Source organism: Pinus tabuliformis, chromosome 6, assembly GCF_031772625.1.
Source record: "Pinus tabuliformis cultivar Carrire ecotype Pingquan chromosome 6, CPIR1, whole genome shotgun sequence".
In the NCBI taxonomy this organism is placed as follows: Eukaryota; Viridiplantae; Streptophyta; class Pinopsida; order Pinales; family Pinaceae; genus Pinus; species Pinus tabuliformis.
This window is the reverse complement of record NC_142292.1, coordinates 88,385,437-88,405,243: the sequence shown is the minus strand read 5'-3', so window position 1 is coordinate 88,405,243 and position 19,807 is coordinate 88,385,437. Positions and strand designations below refer to the sequence as shown.

Below are 19,807 nucleotides of genomic sequence, written 5' to 3'. Positions count from 1 at the left end.
ATTTTAGCCTACAAGTCATCGCCTCTAGTTATTTTCCAAATTGAATTGATATTTTGTTCTCAATTTGCAAAACGATAGAAAATTTGATATTTTCATCACCTACCTCAAGCTAGATTGGCTTGCCTTTTAGGTGCCATTATTTTTCTTTGTTAAGGGGCAACTTCCTTCTTTTATTTTCCATTTAACTTCAGCTCATCTTTTCAACAATTTGTTAGGAATCCAAACCCCTTTATAGAAATCCCATAGGCTAAGGCTTATTGTACTTCTTAGAGAAGTCTATCTTCCTTCTCTTACTTTTCCTTTGACCATTGATCATTATATGTTTTTCCCTTTTAGATTCCAGTGGAAATAGGTAACCACATACTCATTGAGTGAGTCATTGAAAGGTACATAAGTATTCTTCAAGATTTGAATGAAGTCTTATTCCTCAAGCATTAAGGGCTCAATTTAAAGGGCTTGGTGATTTCCCATGAACAAGTGCCACTTTTGGAAGAACTAGATTATGGTTAGGATCTCCTCCAATTAAAATCCATTGTCAAATTATGGGAGTCTCTTCCAAAAAATCTTCTAAAACCAAGAAGCAATCTAGTTACTTCATAATTCAAGCCTCGATAGTTGTTTGATTTGTCTAAGTAGAGTTGAGTTTGGTTGGCTCAATGTCTAGAAGTTTAACTTATTCCAAGCTTTTCATAAGAAATTATGAGAAAGTATCCAATTGGGCAATTGTCCCCCATACCTCAAAGGCACCTAGAGAAAAAATTAAGTCACCTCCAAGAATTACCCACCCTTGTCAAACCCATAATTGGAAAAAGAAACATTCCCAAAACTCCCTTCTATCCGAGCAGGGTTTGAAGATGTTTAGACATGTGAATTCCTTCCCCATTTTGAGAGAGAAAAGGGAGACACCAAGCCTTGAATCAAAAGCCCACGAATTAAAGAGGGTGGAATTACTAGTCTTCCAACCTATAACTAAACCCCAAATTGACCAATGGCATCCACAAAATTGAAAGTAATCCCTTTAATAACCTGGAGAGATTTTGAACAATTTTATGTCCTTCTATCGTTACTTTTTATATATAAATGATAAATGGTATGTGAGTTTCAATCAACTCCCTTAGGGCCCATTTCTTGGAGGGATTGGCTAGGCCTTTACAATTCAGGGTTAAAAAATATTTTTGAAACTCTTTTTGGGGAATTTACTATAAGGGCTCCAATTAAAGATTGTATCCTTCCACCTCTAACTTCCAATTTTACTTGCTTATGGGCTAGGGAGAGGTAAGATTTTTTGCATCTCTACCTAATATTTTTTATATCTCTACCTAGCCTTGGGGTTTTTCTCTTTTGCTTGTCAAAGGTTGCCTTCATAAATTCCTTCAAAATCGTTAATTCCACTATTGCGAGTTCTAAGGTCGTACTTTGATATCTTATAGGAAGGGGAACCTTTGATAGTTTCCTTCTTTGGTAGAATTTTCAACTGGGATGAACAAGGGTTAGAAGGCTTGGAGTTTGTAGAAAGGGTTTCTCCCAATCCATTGTAAAGAATAAATATTGTAGGCTAAGGTTATATGTGTGTGTGTGTGTGTGTATGTGAATTCTCATTTTAATGTATAGGCATAATATTATACCATATGATCTAATCCACATTAGGTTGTGAAACCCACATTGCTTGTCTTATTACAATCACTTTTTGACAATATTAACATTATTATATGTGTGACATAATATGCAATACAATTCTATATGTGATCATTTTGATGTATTTTATAATTAGTAAGAGAATCATTATAACTTCTTAATGATCATATTAGGAATACTTGGTACCAATAGACATTGAGTTTGTCACTATCATGTTAGAGGGAAGTTCAACACAACAACTATAAGTTGGATTTTTCTCATTTTGATAATTTAGACATATGGTTTCTTTGTACCAAAATAAAAGGATTACTTAATTTTGTATCTTTTCTTGGGTTGGTAGCTCGAGTTGTTGGGAGCACTGTTTGTTCTTCCATCCACTTAGGTTCAATTCCAAGAGACATGTTTCGCTTGTAGTGATAAGGCTCGAAGAGTAGACTTCCCCGACACACATAACATTTTTGCTTTTGCCAAGTCACAAATTATTCATATATCTATCTTGTTAGTTATTTGATATACTCTTAATATTATAGTGATAGTAAAAAATTTTGATCCTAAACCTTGCCCATATTACTCTAACATATTATCAATTCACCGTCACTAAAATAAAATAAAATATATATATATATATATATCTTTGTCCAAAATTTCATTCAATATAATTTATTTTTTTACTTTATTTAAAAAACATCATTCTAATTTAATCAATAATTTAATTATATATATATATATATAATTTTTTCCATTTAATTTTTTTTTTTTTGAGAAAAAGCGAACTTTTTATTAAGGGAATAAAAAGTTACATTGCAGATGCTGAGCATTTCCATAAGTAGCTGCTTGTAGAACCAAGCATACAAAACCACAAAAGACTCCTTTCTGTTGATGAAACACAGAAAACAGAGCAGAAAAGCAGTAACAGTCAGCTGTTGCAAGCAGCTAAGACCCAAGGAGAGCACGACCGAGCGTCATGTACAAACCAGCAAAGTATGCAAAAGATCTAAAACAACCTTTGAGCCTCCTCAACAGAGAGGAAAACAGCCCACAAAAAAATAAAACCACGAGTTTTGGAACCGAAATAAGTCTGTGTAATAAGAAGTCTGTGCAAAATATAAGTATAGTCTATAGAACAGAAAGCAAAAAACAGCAGCTGAAGAAGTTAAATATATGGCGGAACATCTGAGATAACTGTCTGTCCTTGACAGACTTCAACTATTTTCCACCCTCCCAGAACTTGCTGCAAACCTTCCTTAGAAAGTTTGTCCGCGTCATCGTTGCTGTCCCTGTAGATATGACATATGGAGAAAGAGTTAAAAGATGATTTTAAAACCTGTATTTCCTGAAGCATGGGTTTCAATAAAAGATTTCTGCAAGTACTTTTTCCATTGACCCAGTTAATAACGTTGAGAGAGTCTCCAAAGATCTGAATAGTGAAGGTGTTCCTTTGAATGAGCCAACAAAGGAGAAGCCTTAAGGCTGATAGTTCAGCAAAGTTGTTTGTGCCAGACCCCAGACCAATTGAAGCTTTGAGGGAATGATCAGCATTGATGTGAATAACAATTCCTGCACCTGCTGAGTTATTTTGTGAGGCACCATCAAAAAACGCCCAAGGGATACCGGCTTTGATTTGGACAGTTTTGTCATGGTTTTGTGGTCTTTTTTCTTCAGGTTCTGGAATTGAAACGTAAATGGAAACAACTTGGATGGCTATGTTGGAGGCCTGGGTATCCTTGTCTTGAAAAATGGACCTGTTTCTAGCCAGCCAGACTCCCCAGCAAATGAGAGGTGGGAGATTCCTTAGGTTCCCATCCGGATAGTGCTGCCACCAGCTTGACCAGGCCTCATCCAGATTCCCATTTCCCCATTGAAACTTTTTATTCATTAGCTTTTCGGCCTCCCTCCAGATTTTGACAGTTTCCGGACATTGTAAGAACAGATGGGTTATAGAATCCTCTGCAGCTTTACAGAGGGAACACCTTCCCGGACCATGCATGTATCTAGCCTGAAGGATGTCCCAGGTAGGAACTTTCCTTTTAAGGAGACACCATAGAAAGAGTCTAGCCTTAGCAGGGCATTTGAGCTTCCAAATATGAGTGACCCACCACTCTGGATTGTCCCAACCTTTCCTAGATTGGATAAACTTGTATCCTTCTTTGGGGGAGTAATCTCCTGTTTCTCCGTGAGCCCAGATCAGACTGTCTGGGGAATCTGATATTCTCACATTTGAGCGAACAAGTTCTTGAGTGAAAGTAGACCAGTCAACCCACCATCTCTGATCAAGCTGCAGGTCCTCACCATCTTTCCAAGCCTGGTTCCAGATGCTCGACTGTCCCACCTTTTCCACCTGATCCTATGTGATAATGTTTTTATCTTCTAAGTGTCTGATTAGGTCAGGTGAAAGGGCAAAATTTTCATTGCAGCCGATCCACGGGTCTCTCCCAATCTTCAGATTTCTGCCATTCCCAATCTTCCATGCCAGACCTTGTTCAATAACCTTGAAAGATGTTACTGTAGCCTTCCAGATCACTGATGCATTCTGCAGATTCTTGATAGGGTTCCTTATCCAATCCTCCAGAGGCATTGGGTCTATGTATTTCCTCCTTATCACTTTAGTCCATAAATTTTCCATTTTTATCAGCCTCCAGCCCGACTTTGCTGCCAGAGAAAGGCTGAAGTCTGGGAGATTTTTAATCCCCCAGCCTCCCCATTCTTTGGACCTGGCCACTTTGTCCCATCCCACCCATGGGAGCACATGGTTTTCCTTGGATCCATCCCATAAAAATCTACTGCAAAGTCTTCTAATCTTTTCCAAAATCCCTTTGGGGACCCAAGTTAGGGCAGCCCAATACACCGGGATTGCCAAAAGCACAGATTTGATCAAAGTCAGGCGGCCAGCTCTAGAGAGCCATTTGAAGCTCCAATGGGAGATTCTGGATTCTATTTTAGCAATCAGCCAGTTCCAATCCTCCTTCTTACATGCATTTGGCTTTAGCCAAAAACCCAGATATTTGAAAGGGAGGTCCAAGGAACTGGGCTGGAAAGGCAGGACCGCTTGAATCCTACCTCTCTCCTGAATTTCCAAGCCTGTCATTATCAGCTGGGATTTCCTGTGATTTATCTGCATGCCTGTTGCTTTCATAAACAGCTCTAGAATGGAATTTAGTTCCTTTATTTCAGGGAGCTCAATATTAGTGAAAATCATAATATCATCAACAAAAAGGAGATGAGAGATAAAAAGATTTGTGGCTACCTCAATACCTTTTACCTTCCCCTCTCTTCTGGCCTTGTGGATCAACTGGCTGAGACCTTCTGCAACTAAGAGAAAGAGCAGTGGGGACAAAGGGCACCCCTGCCTCAGCCCCCTTTGCCCTTTAAAGAAAGGGGTGGCTGCTCCATTTACAAGAATTGCATAGCTTACATTTGAAATACAGCCCATTATCCAACTGATAAAATCAGGTTTGAACCCAAGGTGGGTTAGTAGCATCCTGAGGTATAACCAATTTATCCTGTCATATGCTTTTGATAAATCAATTTTTATAACAGCACCTTTCTTTTTCTTCTGCTTCACACTGTGCATAACCTCCTGAGCTACACCGATGGCTTCATGAATTTGTCTTCCCGATAAGAACCCAAACTGTTCCAGGGAAATTTGCCTTGACAAGACAGGTTTGATTCTATTTGCTATCACTTTTGCAATGATTTTGTATATACTATTACATAGTGATATGGGCCTGAAGTCTTCAAAACTTTCCGGGACTTCCTTCTTTGGGATAAGGGCTATAAACGTGGCATTGAAAGGGCTATAGATTTCACCTTTTTTCCTAGCCTCCTCCACCACTTCTGTAATATCTGAGCCTATAGTTTCAAAAAAGTGTAAGAACAGTTCGATGGACCAACCATCTGGTCCAGGGCTTTTCTCCTTTGCCATAGACTTGATAGTTGCTTCCACTTCCTCCTTGGTAACCTCACTCATGAGATCCTCCGCTTCCTCCTCCTCCAAGAATCTTGGGAAACATTGAGCTGTCCTTATAACCTCTGCAATAGTGGTTTGTCCTGGATCTGCAAAGAGGTTTTGGAAATGTCTCTGGCCTAAAACAGACAGAGCACGAAAAGTCTGCACTTCCCTACCTTCTTCATCTTTTAGGCCCCATGTAGTGTTTGCAGATTTTCTCCCTTTGGCGTAATTATGGAAGAACCTAGTATTTTCATCACCTGCTTTTAGCCAAAGAGCCCTACTCTTTAAGCGCCATTCTTCTTCAATATCCAGGAGTAGCTTAGATTTAAGCTTCTCAAGGTGAAGGATTTTTTCTTTTGAAGCCTGAGTCAAGTAGCCCTCCCCCTCTATACTTTCCAGCCTTTTAAGTTCTTCACTGATCTTCGTTAGTTCTGCTTTCTGGGCTTCCTTTCTATCCTTTGCCCAGCTTATTGTAGCTTTCTTCAATCTTTTGAGATTTTCCATGAACCAGTACCCTTTGTCCTCTGGTGCGTTGGCTTCCTGGTGCTTCCATGTTTGCTTGAAAAGATTTGAGTAAGACTCCTCTTTAAGCCAAGAAGAGTTGAACTTAAAAGGGGCAGGGGGCTTTTGAGGAGGGGAGGAGAGATCCAAGAAAATGGGAAAGTGATCAGATAGCCCTCCTTCTTCAATCCATTGTCTGAACATAGGGATTTTAGTAGACAGCTCCTCATTAATGAGAAACCGGTCAAGCCTTTTTGCCACTCTGGCCTCCCCAGTTCTCCTATTCCTCCAAGTGGGCTTTAACTTGAGTAAATTTATGTCCAGGAGGTTGTTGCAAGAGAACATGTTTAGAAAGAAGTCAGACAGGGGATCTTCTCTGGCTGAGGGACCCCAAGCCTCCGCTCTCCCTATAGAGAAATTTAAATCCCCTCCCAGCACCAGATTTGTGTCTTTTAAAAAGGATTTTGACATCAGGTCATTCCAGAAAACTACCCTTTCCTGGCAAGGCCCATAAACGTTACAAATGGTGAGAGGAAAGGAAAACTCAGTGGATTGAATTTCCATTCCCATGGCCTGTTTCATTCCCCACATATTTCTGACCTTTATCCTTCCTTCCTTGTAGCCAATAGCCAATCCTCCAGAGTGACCTTCTGAATCAAGAGCTATGAACCTCCATCCAGGCATCAGGGCATTTAGGGCAGCTTCCACCTCTATCCCTCTGCCTAAAGTCTCTTGTAGGAAAAGAATGTCAGATTTTGAGTTTAGGAACATTTCCTTAAGGACCAGTTTTTTGGGCTTACTGGCTAACCCCCTACAGTTCCATGAAGACAAGATCATTTGATAACCTCTTCTGGGGGTTGCGCTGCTCTAAGTGCCCCTGGGATAGATTGCTGTTTCCCATCTGCTACATCAAATTTTGCTTTAATCTGTGCCATGGAAAAATTTGATTTCCTACCTCTTTTTTTCCTGGAAAGGCTTTGGGAAGGGAGAGAGCCAATACCACCAACAGAAACAGGGGTGGATGGCTTTGGATCATGGGAACGAAGATTATATGGACAGGAGGGTGGGGGTTCCGAGAGCCCAGGTTCAAGGGAAACACCTTCACTGTTCAGATCCAGAGAGGGAAGGGCGGCCGAGATATCATCTATACCAAGACCTTCTATTAATTCTTTACAATTTGATTGATTTTCCTTTATATTTAAAGAAATATGATTATGCGGAGGGGAGATATCCATACAGACTTCCATAGGTTCAGAATTATGTATATCCATAGGTTCGGAATTATGAAGCGTAGGAAAACAAGAATCAGAACACGTACCCAAAGCACCTTCAGAAGATTGCAGAGGCCCTTCAGCTGGCTGTTCCGTTACAGGTTCTTTCTCCGGGGCTATATCTTTATCCAGCGGGGAGGCCTGTTGGTCCATCTGGTTATGCTCCGTCGTCTGCGTTTCCATTTGGTCTTTTATCTCCGCATCTGCTCCATTATTCTCCGCTGAGGGGTTTTGTCCTTGAAAGCGATGATAAGGGTTATAGAAATTCTCCCACTGTGCCGGCTCCTTTGGATATCTTCGCCTTCGTCTTCCGAGGGGACAATCCTTTGCCAGATGCCCGTATTCATGACATCTATGGCATCTAAAGGGCAGATATTCGTAATCTAATAACTGCTCGAAAACCATGTCTTTATATTGCAGGTTGATTCTCTTTGCAAGACCGTTGCCGGGGTTTAAGCTGACGAGGATTCGAGCCATGGCTTGGTCCCCAGTTTGAAGAAAGGACATATCAGCTTCCAAATATGTTCCCAATCTGTCCCCTATGGCTCTGAACACCGCTTCCGTCCAAAGGAAAAAAGGCAAGCCTGGAGCCCTTACCCACACAGGGTAAACATCTGTTCTTTCACTTCTTGCGTCAAATAATGGTGTCCATTTCTTTAGAAGGATTGGGATATTCCCAATCACCCAGTTTCTGGCCATAACCCAGTCGGCCGCGGCTTTGCTCTCAAACCTGAATAGAAACCATCCTTTTGCTAGTGTTGATGCTTTGAAAGTCCTTTTTTCTCCTACCGACCAGTTCTTCTCTCCCCACTCTTGCAGAAAGTTAGAGGTGTATTTCTTCCCTCTAGCTCTTCCCACGACTGTGCAGTCCGCCACCTCCAGGGATGCTTCAATACTCACCTCCATTCCTAAAACCAAGTTTCCTTCCAACTCCTGTTCACCAATAGGCCTGTTTTTCTTACGCTTTTCGCCCCTATTTCTCCCACCTAATACTTCCTCCCGGGCCTCTCTTTCAGCTTCTACCCTTTGTGAACTAGGGTTTGAAGGGAGATTTGCTTGTGAGAGCAGAGGGAACTCAGACTCATGAAAAGCAAATTCAGAAGGGGGTATAGATACCTGGACATCCGGAGTCTCTGAATGGGTTCCCTCGAGAGGCACTGAGGGACCTGCTCTCGCTTTTTCCGGCCTTCCAGCATTCCTTATTGATGTAGCAGCTTCTTTCCCAATTGATGCCCTAGTTATTGCCGAAGGCCTACCAGTCTTTTTCGCACCCGACCGCTCTGCACTGGTGATGAAGTTGACAATGTCTTCGAGACCCCCCGAAAGGACTTGCTCTTCGAGGGTCGAGATATCTTTGCTACCATGGCTCAGATGGCCGATATTAGCATGTAGAGTGCCTTCGCCCGGACAGGATGAAAGCGAAGCGTCGAAGAGCCCTTGCTGAAAAAACTCGTTCTCAGAAAACCCCGAGGTCAGTTGGTAGAATGTTTGTTGAATCCTATGAGATTCTGGCGATAGGGCACCCGTTCTGCATGACCCCGACTCACCGAAATACCGCTCAATGTTTTTTGCGGTCGGGTCTTTGCCCCAAACAGACAAAATGTCTTCCACAGCCGGTTCCAAGTCCACGAGCTCCTTGGGATTTACCATGGTTATTATGGCGGATTACTGTGAGGAAAACGGAAGGGTGTTGACGCCAGCACGATTGACAAAAGGGTTTTAACCCTTGTTCATTGCTGACCGCCCGAACCCAAGAAGGTTACCTACATCTGCCCGTCCGCCTTGTCTGACTGCTGCTAACACCTGTGCGCTTTGTTTACTCCTCCGGTCCTCGCGCCCGACGGTGGCCCATACACTGCTCAGTCAGGCCCTGGCTCTATCCAGAACCGCGGTCGAATCCCGCGCCCTCCCACCCTTCCATTTAAATTATATAGAATAAAATTTCTTTTATTCAAATATAAAACAAAATGAAAATGCCATATGTATCTTTTCATACAATATCCTTGTAACCCATAACATAAATCTTTAACCATAAGTATTTTACATATGTATCTTTTCATACAATATCCTTGTAACCCATACCATAAATCTTTAACCATAAGTACTTTACATATAGTTTTCATGGAAACTATATAATAATTTCTATTATAATCAACTAGCCAATAGAAAACCTTTATACAGTCCAATTATACGCCCAAAACCCATACAAAATTACATGATTATGAAATAACATCCCTTCAGGATCTTAAATATTAGATAAAAGAATTATGAAAATGATGCTATGTGGTCTCCGAGATATTGGTATACTCATCATCATTCATTTGGCTTGGTATTTGAATAGAGTAGGAATTAATTAAAATATGAAAAGCCGTAAATTAGGGTAACATAAATAAGAGAAAAGGGAAAGACCGACCTTCCGGAAGAAGTAAAGGGCTGAGAGCGTCCTATCCCAGATTCAAATTTGAAAAATAAGCGGGATCCATGGATATGGACTGGTCTTGAGCACACTGCAGGGCCTGGTAGCAATGAAGCGAGGAGCTTCGCCACACGTCTCCGCCTTCGCCAATCTTCGACACTCTCCTGTTGACATTGAAAATGCTTCTAGCTCAGGTATGCCTCGTGACCATTGCTCCTTAGATAACTTTAATTGCCAAATACCTTGAATTTTAGAACTCCTAGCCCTATTCCGTGATTCGATCCCGGGTTGAGTTTGAATATCTGGTTGTACTTTGGCATGGACGTGCTATTTTCCAAGAATTGTCTATGAGTAGAGGCTGGATTGTCATTTTAAGCAAACATTTTCATGTTTGTTAATAGCTGTGATAAGGGGGATGCAGTAAATGCCGTTGTTTTATCCATTAGGTAGAGGAACGAAGATCCATATTAAACGTCAGTTAATTCTGTCTGGGGACTTGTAAGCGCTCCCGATTATATATATTGCTTACCCTTCAATCTGATGGTATTTTGCAGGTTCCGGGAATGGTAATATTCCTGGTATGGGGTCTGTTGTTGTCTCGATCAGTGGATATAGTGTGCCTGAGAAAATCAAGCTAATGAAATTAATCGACCAGACTGGTGCATTATACACTGGCAGTCTCGGAAACGGGAACACACATCTAGTAGGTTTCTGTAACCTGGAACTAAAACGTAAAATCATTGCATTGAACGTATTATTTTAGAAATCTCCCGGGCTATGTGCGCTTATACATATGCTTGTATTTTCCTTTGTGAATGGGAACTGTTGTAGGTCTGTTGGGACTTTTGTGGAGCGAAATATGCCCTGGCCAAAAAGCTCAGTCTGACCATAGTCAATCATAAATGGTTTGAAGATTGCTTGCGGGCAGAAAAGCGGATGCCTGAGGGTCCTTACGTGATGCTGAGGTAAATCTGACATATTTGATTACAAATTTCTATTACGGTTTTCCAAGTCTGGTTTGTGATGCTCTTGCATTAGTACATTTCTAAAGGTTTTATTTTGATGAATTGATATGCCATTTCTAAAATTTTGAGTGTAGTGAATTGAATTGATATACTTTTCGGAGCCATCATGGGTTTACTGAATTGAATTGATATACTCTCGGGCTTCATCATGTGAATATATTAATTTCACACCACATTGATTAATAACAAAGTTCATGACAATAGACACCATTAATCTTGTGTATTATTATCTTGCAACGTGTTGTATCTTGACATGTTCCTTGCAATAGAACTATGCTAGGTACCCACTAGAGCTTGCGAACCTCCAAATTTTAGGCTAAATTGGAATTATGGAATAACCAGGGGTATTTCTTATATTTTAAAGGTATGCAATAAAACCACTCTCACTTAATTGTTTTAAAGACTTTAATTAAAAGAGTGAGCAATAACTGATTTAATCAGGGCTAAAGCATTCAACCTAGCATTCTAAAATCAGAAGGGCACCTTCATCTTGACCAAACATAGATAAAGAACAATTTGAAAAGATGAATATATATTTCAAATGCCAACGAGGGTGAAGGCCATTGATACCTAAATATTTACAGAACATTGTAAAAGGTAATGAGGGATGGAGGTCTTTGACATTTACGAGTAAGATACAAAATTGTGTTAGCCATTGGCAAATGAATTTAAGTTCAAACTCATCCACTGGACCATGAGGTAGGCTTAAGATGTATATAAAGTTGCAAGAATATCCATCACATTAATGTAGAATAATAGTCAATATCATAAAGTGCGTATGTACACGTTTTTTTTCTTTCTCTAAAGAAAAAAGCTTTATATTAATATTTCAGAGTTTGTAATCAAATGTACATTTCTTGTCGAAAATGGGCTCAAGCATATAACTAATATATAATTGACCTTAGTACCTTAGCGTTAGACAATGCTAAAATCTGTTCTAATATATACAGTCTTCCATGAACTCTTACAATTTCATCTTGTCAAAATCATGACATACAGAAGGTAGACCTATTGGTCTCCATTACACCCAAATTAAAACTATAACTCTGAGCAAAACTCACATTAAACACAGTTAGTAGAAGACTGATTCTGTAGTTAGTAGTGCCTGTCCTGAAAGCTTGTTCAGTAAAGGTAGCCTCCTGCAAAAGTAATGCTTCCTCCGATAAATTGTGAGCTTGAGTGTTAAATTCTCAGTATACATGTGTAAAGGAAATATCATCAAAATAATGTTTCACCTCTTGGGTTTGATTCAATATAGGGTTCAAGTCTATTTCGAATATTACATTGCTGGTTGGCCCATTCTGTCACAAGCTTGGAGTCACCCAAGACTTGTAAATCTTTATACCTTTATCATGGGTAGTTTTCATACGTATCCCCAAGGTGTAGAATTCTGCCCTGTTGATTGTCCTAATCCCAGCAACATAACTTAAGGCTTAAACAGTATAATGTGAACTGTTATTGAAAATAACTGCTTGTGCATCACATAAACCTGGGATCCCTTCACATGCACTGTTGAAAAAGCCCCACGGCTTCTCGTTATCTGCATTTGGCTATCTTGAGAGTTTTTGCCTTTAAGGGCCTTTTTTTTCCTTCACAGGCCATTCTAATATTGTGTGCTGCTTGCACTGATGATAGAATCAGATTTTAGAAAATCATATGATTTCTAGCCATCCAGATCCCATAAATAATCATATACGGTAGGGCCCTGTGAGAATCACAGGTTGTCAGTTATCCATTCTAGTGGAACTTCTTCTAAAGTCCCATTTTCCCACTTCCCCGTAACTCCCAAAGCTTTAGTAACCCTTAGCCAAACACACCTGGGAAAGGAACAGTACACGAACAAAAGATTTTACTGATTCCTTGCTTGTCTTATAAAGGATACATCTGTTTGGACCCACCCGATTCCTCATTTATCCCTTGTTCTAGATAAGTAGCTTATTTTCCAAGATCAACTATAGTATAATTTTGGCTTTTAAACAACAAGGAAGCTTCCAAGCAGTGCTCTACCACCAGACTCTAACTCTAGTCCATTCCTCTTCAATTTTTGCAGTGACCCACAATTTAATTGTATATTCACCTGCCCCCTTGTTCTTAGCCAATATAATCACATTCTCATTATAATTTAATCTAATGATAAATAACACTATGTGATGACAGGTTCAAATATAACTTCATTCCTCAACCAATTCTCCTTGAAGACAGATCTTCTTGTCTTCCATCCTTGAAACTGATTCGACCTGTCTCTTCCAATTACTAGCTCTCCTAAACAGTGAATCCCCTCCCGTGTATAGTTTCCTGTAATGTCTAACAAAACCTACAATTGCCTTTCTCACCCTGCTTCCATTTCCAACATGCCATGCAACCCACTTTCCAATAATGGGGCAAACTTTGATCAAGGATTTCCAAACCAGAGAGGCTCCAGTGTGATGCCTTTTGGCCATTCTTAGCCATTCCTCCATAGTTTTCTCTTTGATATTGTTGGCTTTTATAACACTCCCCAAAGCCCTTCATTATTCACTAATCTCCATCGATGTTTTGCTACTAGGTCTAGTTCAAAGATGTGAGTATTTCTCAAGCTCCTCCCCATAGTTCTTTTGGTATGGCGACTTTGTTCCACTTAACTGGTGGGATGCCTTTCATTGCCCCTTTCCTGGTCCATAAAAATCTAAAACATTTATTTTTGATTTTGTTAAGTATGCCTTTTGGGATCTTTGTAATGGTTAGCCCGTACATAGGGATACTCTCCAAAACTGCTTTGAGCAACGCTAATCTGCCTCCCCATGACAACCATCAATTGCACCATACTGAAATTCTTTCTTCCACTGTCATACAGCCAGATCCAATCATCATAATAGTAGTTATATAACTTCTGAAAGCCTTGCTTCCACTTTGTCATATAGCTGGATCCAATCATCGTAATAGTAGTAGTTATATCACACACACACACAAACTGACACACACATATATATAACTTCTATTACACATACACACAGATATATAGAAATTCTTTTAAACACATTTCAAATATTGTAGAACATTCATTACATAAAAATAGAGCGATAGTAAATACCATGAACTGCATTTATGTGTTTAGAAATTCATGGTATAAACACATTCAAAAATATTGTAGAAAGATTCATTCCATAAAAGCATAGTGAAAATAAAAAAGTTGTTGCCACTGGCTAGATTAATGAACAAGTTGGAGTTTTTATACAACTTAGAAAAACTACATATTGGATTGTCAAAGTGGTGAATCCTCAAGACTTACGGATAATGTGTAGATGCTTTGTTAAAGATTTTCTATTAAACTCTGTCTTGACCAAAATGTTGAAAGTCTTACTCTAAAATTGTTAACCCTTTGTTATAGCTTTTGAACTTTGCTTTATAGTTCTTCTTTGCCAAAAATCTGATGCTTAAATTGAGTAATAAATGCCCAGAAATAAACGTTGTGGAGGCTGTGAACATAGTTAAAGTTAGCATCCCTTATGCACTGCACCCTTCTAGGAATATCAACAACATGATGCTAGATTGCAGTCTCGATACAATGTTGTTATGCCTTTGATTTCTTGGTTGCTGACGTAGTTGCTTCCTTGGCAGTTATTGTTGGATCATTGGAATCCAATCATGAAATATTCATCCATATCTCCTTCGTAGATAAAGTGTAAGCACACGTATTCTTATTGGATTTGTCCATGCTTGTGTACAAATGAAATGATACAATTGGGAAGGCCTCAAACATTGATGACAACAAAAAGTAACTTGAAAATAGGGTGCAAGTAATCAACCGCTTGCTGTGCAGTAAGAGCCATTGACCAATCCTCCTTTGCATTATTTCTGCAAGCATCAAGAACACTTTAAGCTGAGCAATCTCTTATCAGCAGTCGATGGAGATGATTACCCCAGTTTATACAAGTGCATGAACTTATCCAAGGAAAAAATTGTATATTTGATATTTCTAGATGAAATCATATATATATTGCAAATTTGCAATGTGTTGTTACAACACTCCGGAGGATTGCTGCTTTCAATATTATAGCTAAACAAATGTTTAGTCTATATGCTTCAAAGTCCATATACAATTATCCAAAAAACCTGACTTATTAGCCAATTTTGAAAGAGAAAAGTAGTTGTTCCTTTTTTCCTAGAGACAAAAGTAGTAGCTCCTACTAACATCCTTTAGAAATTAGCATCATTGATCATGTGAAACCTGAATTTTTGAATTTATTTCCTCTAGTAAAGTCTTAAAACCATTCATCTTTTCCATCTTATTTAGAAGTTTGCTTTCTAATTTATGGAATTTTTTTTTCTACATGGTTCACGAACAACAGAGATTGGTGACTGCTATGTCCACAAAATATTTGTACCAGGCAGATCTGTTAAGAAATCTAGGGCATGAAAATTAGGAGATTTCTCTTTATGATAACTGCTTGTGAATGCTTTTTATTTCTTTAGATTAGGGTCTTCTTTTTACTTAGTTTATTATAGTGTTCTTCTTCATCAAACAATTACCAAAGCATAAACAATAAAGAGACAAGAGACATAGAATATAGGCGGTCAGCGAGGCCCAAAACCTCTCCAACTTGAGAGGAAAACCCAAACGAATTCTTCTTCTTATAGAGATTTCAATTGACGAATACCAAGACCATGACCAAGACCCTTGACCTATTAACCTCTCCAAGACCAAGTCACAAGACTTCCTTGTTTAACTTCTTCTTCCTTGAGTCAATGATAGTCAAACTTCTTCCTTCTCACACTACTTCGACTAACCTTCAAATTTCGATCCTTAGCCTAGATCTGCACTTTTCAATCGTTCTTTTGAAACCCTAGATTTGGTACTTGAGAGATTTTGTCCTTCAACTTCCTTCGCTTGAGATGGAGACTATTCTTCCTCAACTCGGCTTGAGGATCCACTTGATTCCTTCCCAAATCTGCCTTCTCAAGATGACTGTAATATTCCGGCCCTTTCTGCAGTAGACAACTCTGTAATCTCGCACGTGTGAAGGTGTTAGCCCAAAAACAGATCAGAATTGAACTCGGTGATGATTCTTATTTCCTCACTTGGCAATAGGACACTTCTTGAGATCTTTCACACTTCCTTTTCTCCTTTTCTTGCTTGTCTGAATTCTGCTTCACAAATGAAGGCCGAGCTGCCTATATATAGTGGTTAGCCCATGTAAATAAGCCGACTTGACTGAGTCCTAGGCCGACATGTCCTTTTGGTGTAGGCTTCTTGCTCCATTTTAAGGCTAACTTGCCAGAGGTGCTTGAGCTTGGTCTTGGAGGGTTAATGACTCAAACAATTTCTCTTTTTACAAAATACAATGTGCCCAAATGGGTCTTCAACCTTTGACATTGACTCAATAGACTTTATGACACGATGACCAACCCTAAAGGCTCACAATGGGAGCCTTAACTATAAAATAAAATTCTTTGAGCATGAAACCCATGACTCAAACATTAATTAATTTTATTTTCTTCTTTACATCAATTACATAAAATCATAATTACACGTCATTATGGAGACTGAACCTAGGCACACTTTCCAACACTCCCTCTTAACTAGGGAGGTATTCATATTCCATACAAGCCTCAAGGTACTTGGACATTCTCAATTTGAAGAATTCTCATAAGAAGAGTCAGATTGGTAACCCATTTGATTAGCATCATATCAACCAGCAGTGTCACATATCAAGGCCTTGACTAACAACTCTATCTCTCCACAAGATTAGAGCTCAATGCTCGTAAGACCAATGATGTGTAGACACCCTCATCATTGTCTTTCTTGGAACATACCCTACCCGGGTTCTTAGAGTGTGTTCCACCAGGACTATTCTTATCTTGGATTCCCAGTCCTCAAAGAATATCAGTCCTCTAGGAATACTCTTATCTTGGATGCACTAACTCATCCTCAAAGAGTGTCGGATGCCAGATGCTTACCCAATCCTCCATTTTGTCTTCCCAAGTGAAGACAAGAATGATGTGTATATCTATCCCTCTCAACTCAGGGAGGACATACCCATTCCACGAAGGAATGTACCCATTCCTATAAACAAGAATGTACCCAAGCTCCCTCTTAACTAGGGACTTGACCAAGCTCTCTCTTGACCAGTGTTTTACAACCAGGACCAGGACTCCGACCAGGCCGAGGATCGACTCCGACTCCGACCAGGATTCGGTAATGACTCGGCCTAGTCGATTTCAATGACTCGGTCGTTGTAAAAAATACATTAAATATTTATTTTTTTTATAAAAAAACATAATTTTAAATATTTTAAACATAATTTTAAAGATTTTCATTCATGTTTCCAAACACATAGCATTATAATATAGATGGAAGACAACATATGATCAAACTTTTTAACTTGACTAGGGGGGTTTATACCGGAGGGTCTTATGTATTTACACTTTGGTTCGAACACTTTTAATTCAGGTTCTAGATTATAGTATACACATTTTAACCTTGAAAACTAAACATATATAGATATGTGTTTCTATTTAATTCTTCTGTGTTAAAATGCTCTTCATATTTACAAATTTTGCTTGTTTTTACCAGGTCTTCCATGTTTCTAAATGGATTTATTAATATGTTTGCGGTGCTGCAATAGTAATTCTGGATTGTGGTAGTAATTACATAATGCCATTTTATATTCTGCATAAGGAAAATTTTGGTTATTTAAGTGTTGGGATTGATTTGCCTCTCAAATCAAGATTTTGAAATGTGCTTCTATTCTCTCACAGAGCTTGATTTAAAGATTTGAATAGATTGAAGAACTTTCTAATATTGGTATAGCCTTTTAATTCAAATGGATGCACCAAGTGGTATGGAGATTAAAAATCTGATTGAAGCTGTAGCGATGGATTTCAAACAAGCATTTCTATGGTACCTTATTGGCAGATGGACAAGATCTACTGTGTGGACCAATGTCAATGAGGCTTCAAGCAGGTCACATAGGTGAGAGTTGCACTGTGGCAGTGGGGTTTACTAAATTTTGTGCTCTGTTTTTTCCTGATTGAGGTCCTCAGCAAAATCTTAAAGAATGAAAAACCTCAAGTCCAGTGGATTCATGACATCCTTTTGTCTCTGTAAGCAAGAAGATATGTATTACAGGTAGACATCTAGATACAACACTAAAGGTTAGATGTGTTAATACACCTTTCAGCATAATTTTGCTTACTGGGAAATTTGGTTTTTCAGAAAATGCATATTAGAAAGCTTTTCCTGAAGAAAGCTGTTCCTCTTTTCAGCTTGATCAGGATTGTCACTAGGGGTTTGAGAGTTGATGAGACATACGCCATAACAGGTAAGTTGTGGATGGTTAATTTAGGTGGAAGCGAACAAATTCTTAAGACACAGGCTAGTGGCCAAACTATGGAAGAAGCAAAAGCTATAAACTTGTCACTTTCTGCCTTTGGAGATGTTATCAGTATATTGCAGGGAAAACAGCCTCACATATCTTACAGGTACTTGGACTTTTGGATTCGAAAGTATGAAGAGGATCTTTGATCTACTTGCAGATCTGAAAAAAATTAGTCATACCTGACATAATGAAAACATCAGAGAGATAAACAGCAAGATTCTGAAAAGAATATCACCATTCTATTACGAGGGAGAGGTTACCTTTTATAAGCAAGGCGCCTTCTTATTAACTTGATTACAAATAGTTTTGCAATGGTTCATGGCATACTTTATGCATTGTGTACTTCATAATAAAATTACAGACATCCAAACAGATTAATTTCACACCACAAATCCAAAAAAAAGTGAATAAAATTTATTTTTTACGCTGCCCAGCCGTTTTCCAATGACTAGGCCTGGTCAATACGTACTCGGCCTGGTTGACCGAGTCAACTATGACTCGGCCTGGTCATTGGATGACTAGGCCGAGTCATAGTTGACTCGGCCAACCTAGCCGGTTACTTGGCCTGGTCGTAATTTTTTTTATCGGCTCGGTTTGACCAGGCCGTTTCCGAGTCAACTCGGCCTGGTTGTAAAACAATGCTCTTGACCAAGGACTTGTTTTCAGTAGCTCTTCAGGTGGAGATCATGGGGCAACTAGCTGTTTGTAGAAATCCTTTTGATGTCATGAATTTCCTCTTTGTCATAGAGTCTACATCTTTTGGGACTTCTTCGTAGGGCACATACCATCCATCACTTTCATCCATTAGTCCATATTTGGTCCTCCTTCATGCTTTGCTGCCTTCTTCATGCCATGTTTCCTTAAGGATTTTTCATCTAGCTACATGGTCATCAATGGTGGAGGACATCCACAACTCTTCCCTTGGCAGCCCTGCATAAGCCTATCCAGATATTATTCAAAAATAAGAAACGAACATTAAATCAAAATTACCTTTGTGATTGTCTTTCATCATGACATATTCTAGCTTACATCAACATCTTGCATACACATTGAAAAATCTCCAAAAGATATGCACTGTCAAGGGTTTCTTTACTTTTCAGACTTCATCAGAGTCTTCATATCTTTCATGGAGATATCCTAGTCAAACCTTTCAGTCCTTGGATGTTGATTGCCTTCTTCATAGTTGCATATTCCACGATCTCTTCCCTTCTTTCTTCACACATTTTTCTTCCCAGGAACTTTCAATTAGAGTTCCTTCAGTTATTGTCAACCACCTCATATTTTATATGAGGACATATTATGTTGATTTCATCTAGTTAATGTGTGCCCCATGCTTTCTTGCATTCTTTCAAAGGAGGAGATCCTTTCTTTTGATCATGCTCTCGAGATAAAACATTTACCCATGTTACCTACAACCATATGACATGACTCTACATTATCAAATACAAGCATACATACCTCATTTTCTTTTGGGTCATCTAGACTTCCTTCAACAGTTTCCTTGATTGAAAGAATTTCAATTTCTTGATCTGCTTCACTTCTTTTGACATCATACCATCATCCCATGAATTCCCACAAGTTGGAATTCTTGATGAAACACTTGCTTCCTTTTGATCGGTGAACCTTCCAATGAAGATTTCAACAGAAGATCT

The 19,807-nt window shown here is 39.1% G+C and overlaps 3 protein-coding genes across 8 annotated transcripts in view; 2 read left to right on the top strand and 1 right to left on the bottom strand.

Moving 5' to 3' along the window:
- Positions 1-6,856, bottom strand: part of LOC149257396 (uncharacterized) — a 43,937-nt gene extending 37,081 nt beyond the window's left edge. The window contains exons 1-4 of the mRNA XM_089371339.1: positions 4,124-6,856; positions 2,875-3,979; positions 2,640-2,751; positions 2,436-2,508 (exon numbers count right to left, since the gene is read on the bottom strand). Coding sequence (XP_089227465.1) covers positions 2,436-2,508; positions 2,640-2,751; positions 2,875-3,979; positions 4,124-6,856 — 4,023 coding nt within the window. The remainder of the gene's footprint in view (positions 1-2,435; positions 2,509-2,639; positions 2,752-2,874; positions 3,980-4,123) is intronic.
- A 2,837-nt stretch (positions 6,857-9,693) lies between these two features.
- Positions 9,694-19,807, top strand: part of LOC149257394 (zinc finger (C3HC4-type RING finger) family protein / BRCT domain-containing protein) — a 76,527-nt gene continuing 66,413 nt past the window's right edge. For 3 of the 4 annotated variants that reach the window (XM_089414248.1, XM_089414246.1, XM_089414253.1), the window contains exons 1-3: positions 9,695-9,966; positions 10,327-10,475; positions 10,604-10,737. In XM_089414248.1, coding sequence (XP_089270374.1) covers positions 9,882-9,966; positions 10,327-10,475; positions 10,604-10,737 — 368 coding nt within the window. In that variant the 5' untranslated portion in view covers positions 9,695-9,881. Of the gene's footprint in view, positions 9,967-10,326; positions 10,476-10,603; positions 10,738-19,807 lie in introns of all 4 variants that reach the window. The other variant, XM_089414257.1, reaches the window with a different exon arrangement.
- LOC149257395 (kinesin-like protein KIN-14U) lies at positions 16,933-18,751 on the top strand. 3 transcript variants are annotated; one of them, XR_016256743.1, is made up of 2 exons: positions 16,933-17,749; positions 17,993-18,751. XR_016256743.1 is itself a non-coding variant. In XM_089414258.1 (2 exons), exons 1-2 carry the CDS (start codon positions 17,601-17,603, stop codon positions 18,299-18,301), a joined length of 408 nt encoding a protein of 135 aa, XP_089270384.1. In that variant the 5' UTR covers positions 16,936-17,600; the 3' UTR covers positions 18,302-18,727. The 3 variants fall into 3 exon arrangements, 1 of the variants encoding a protein (XP_089270384.1); XR_016256742.1 differs by having other exon boundaries at positions 16,933-17,905; positions 18,043-18,751; XM_089414258.1 differs by having other exon boundaries at positions 16,936-17,749; positions 18,043-18,727.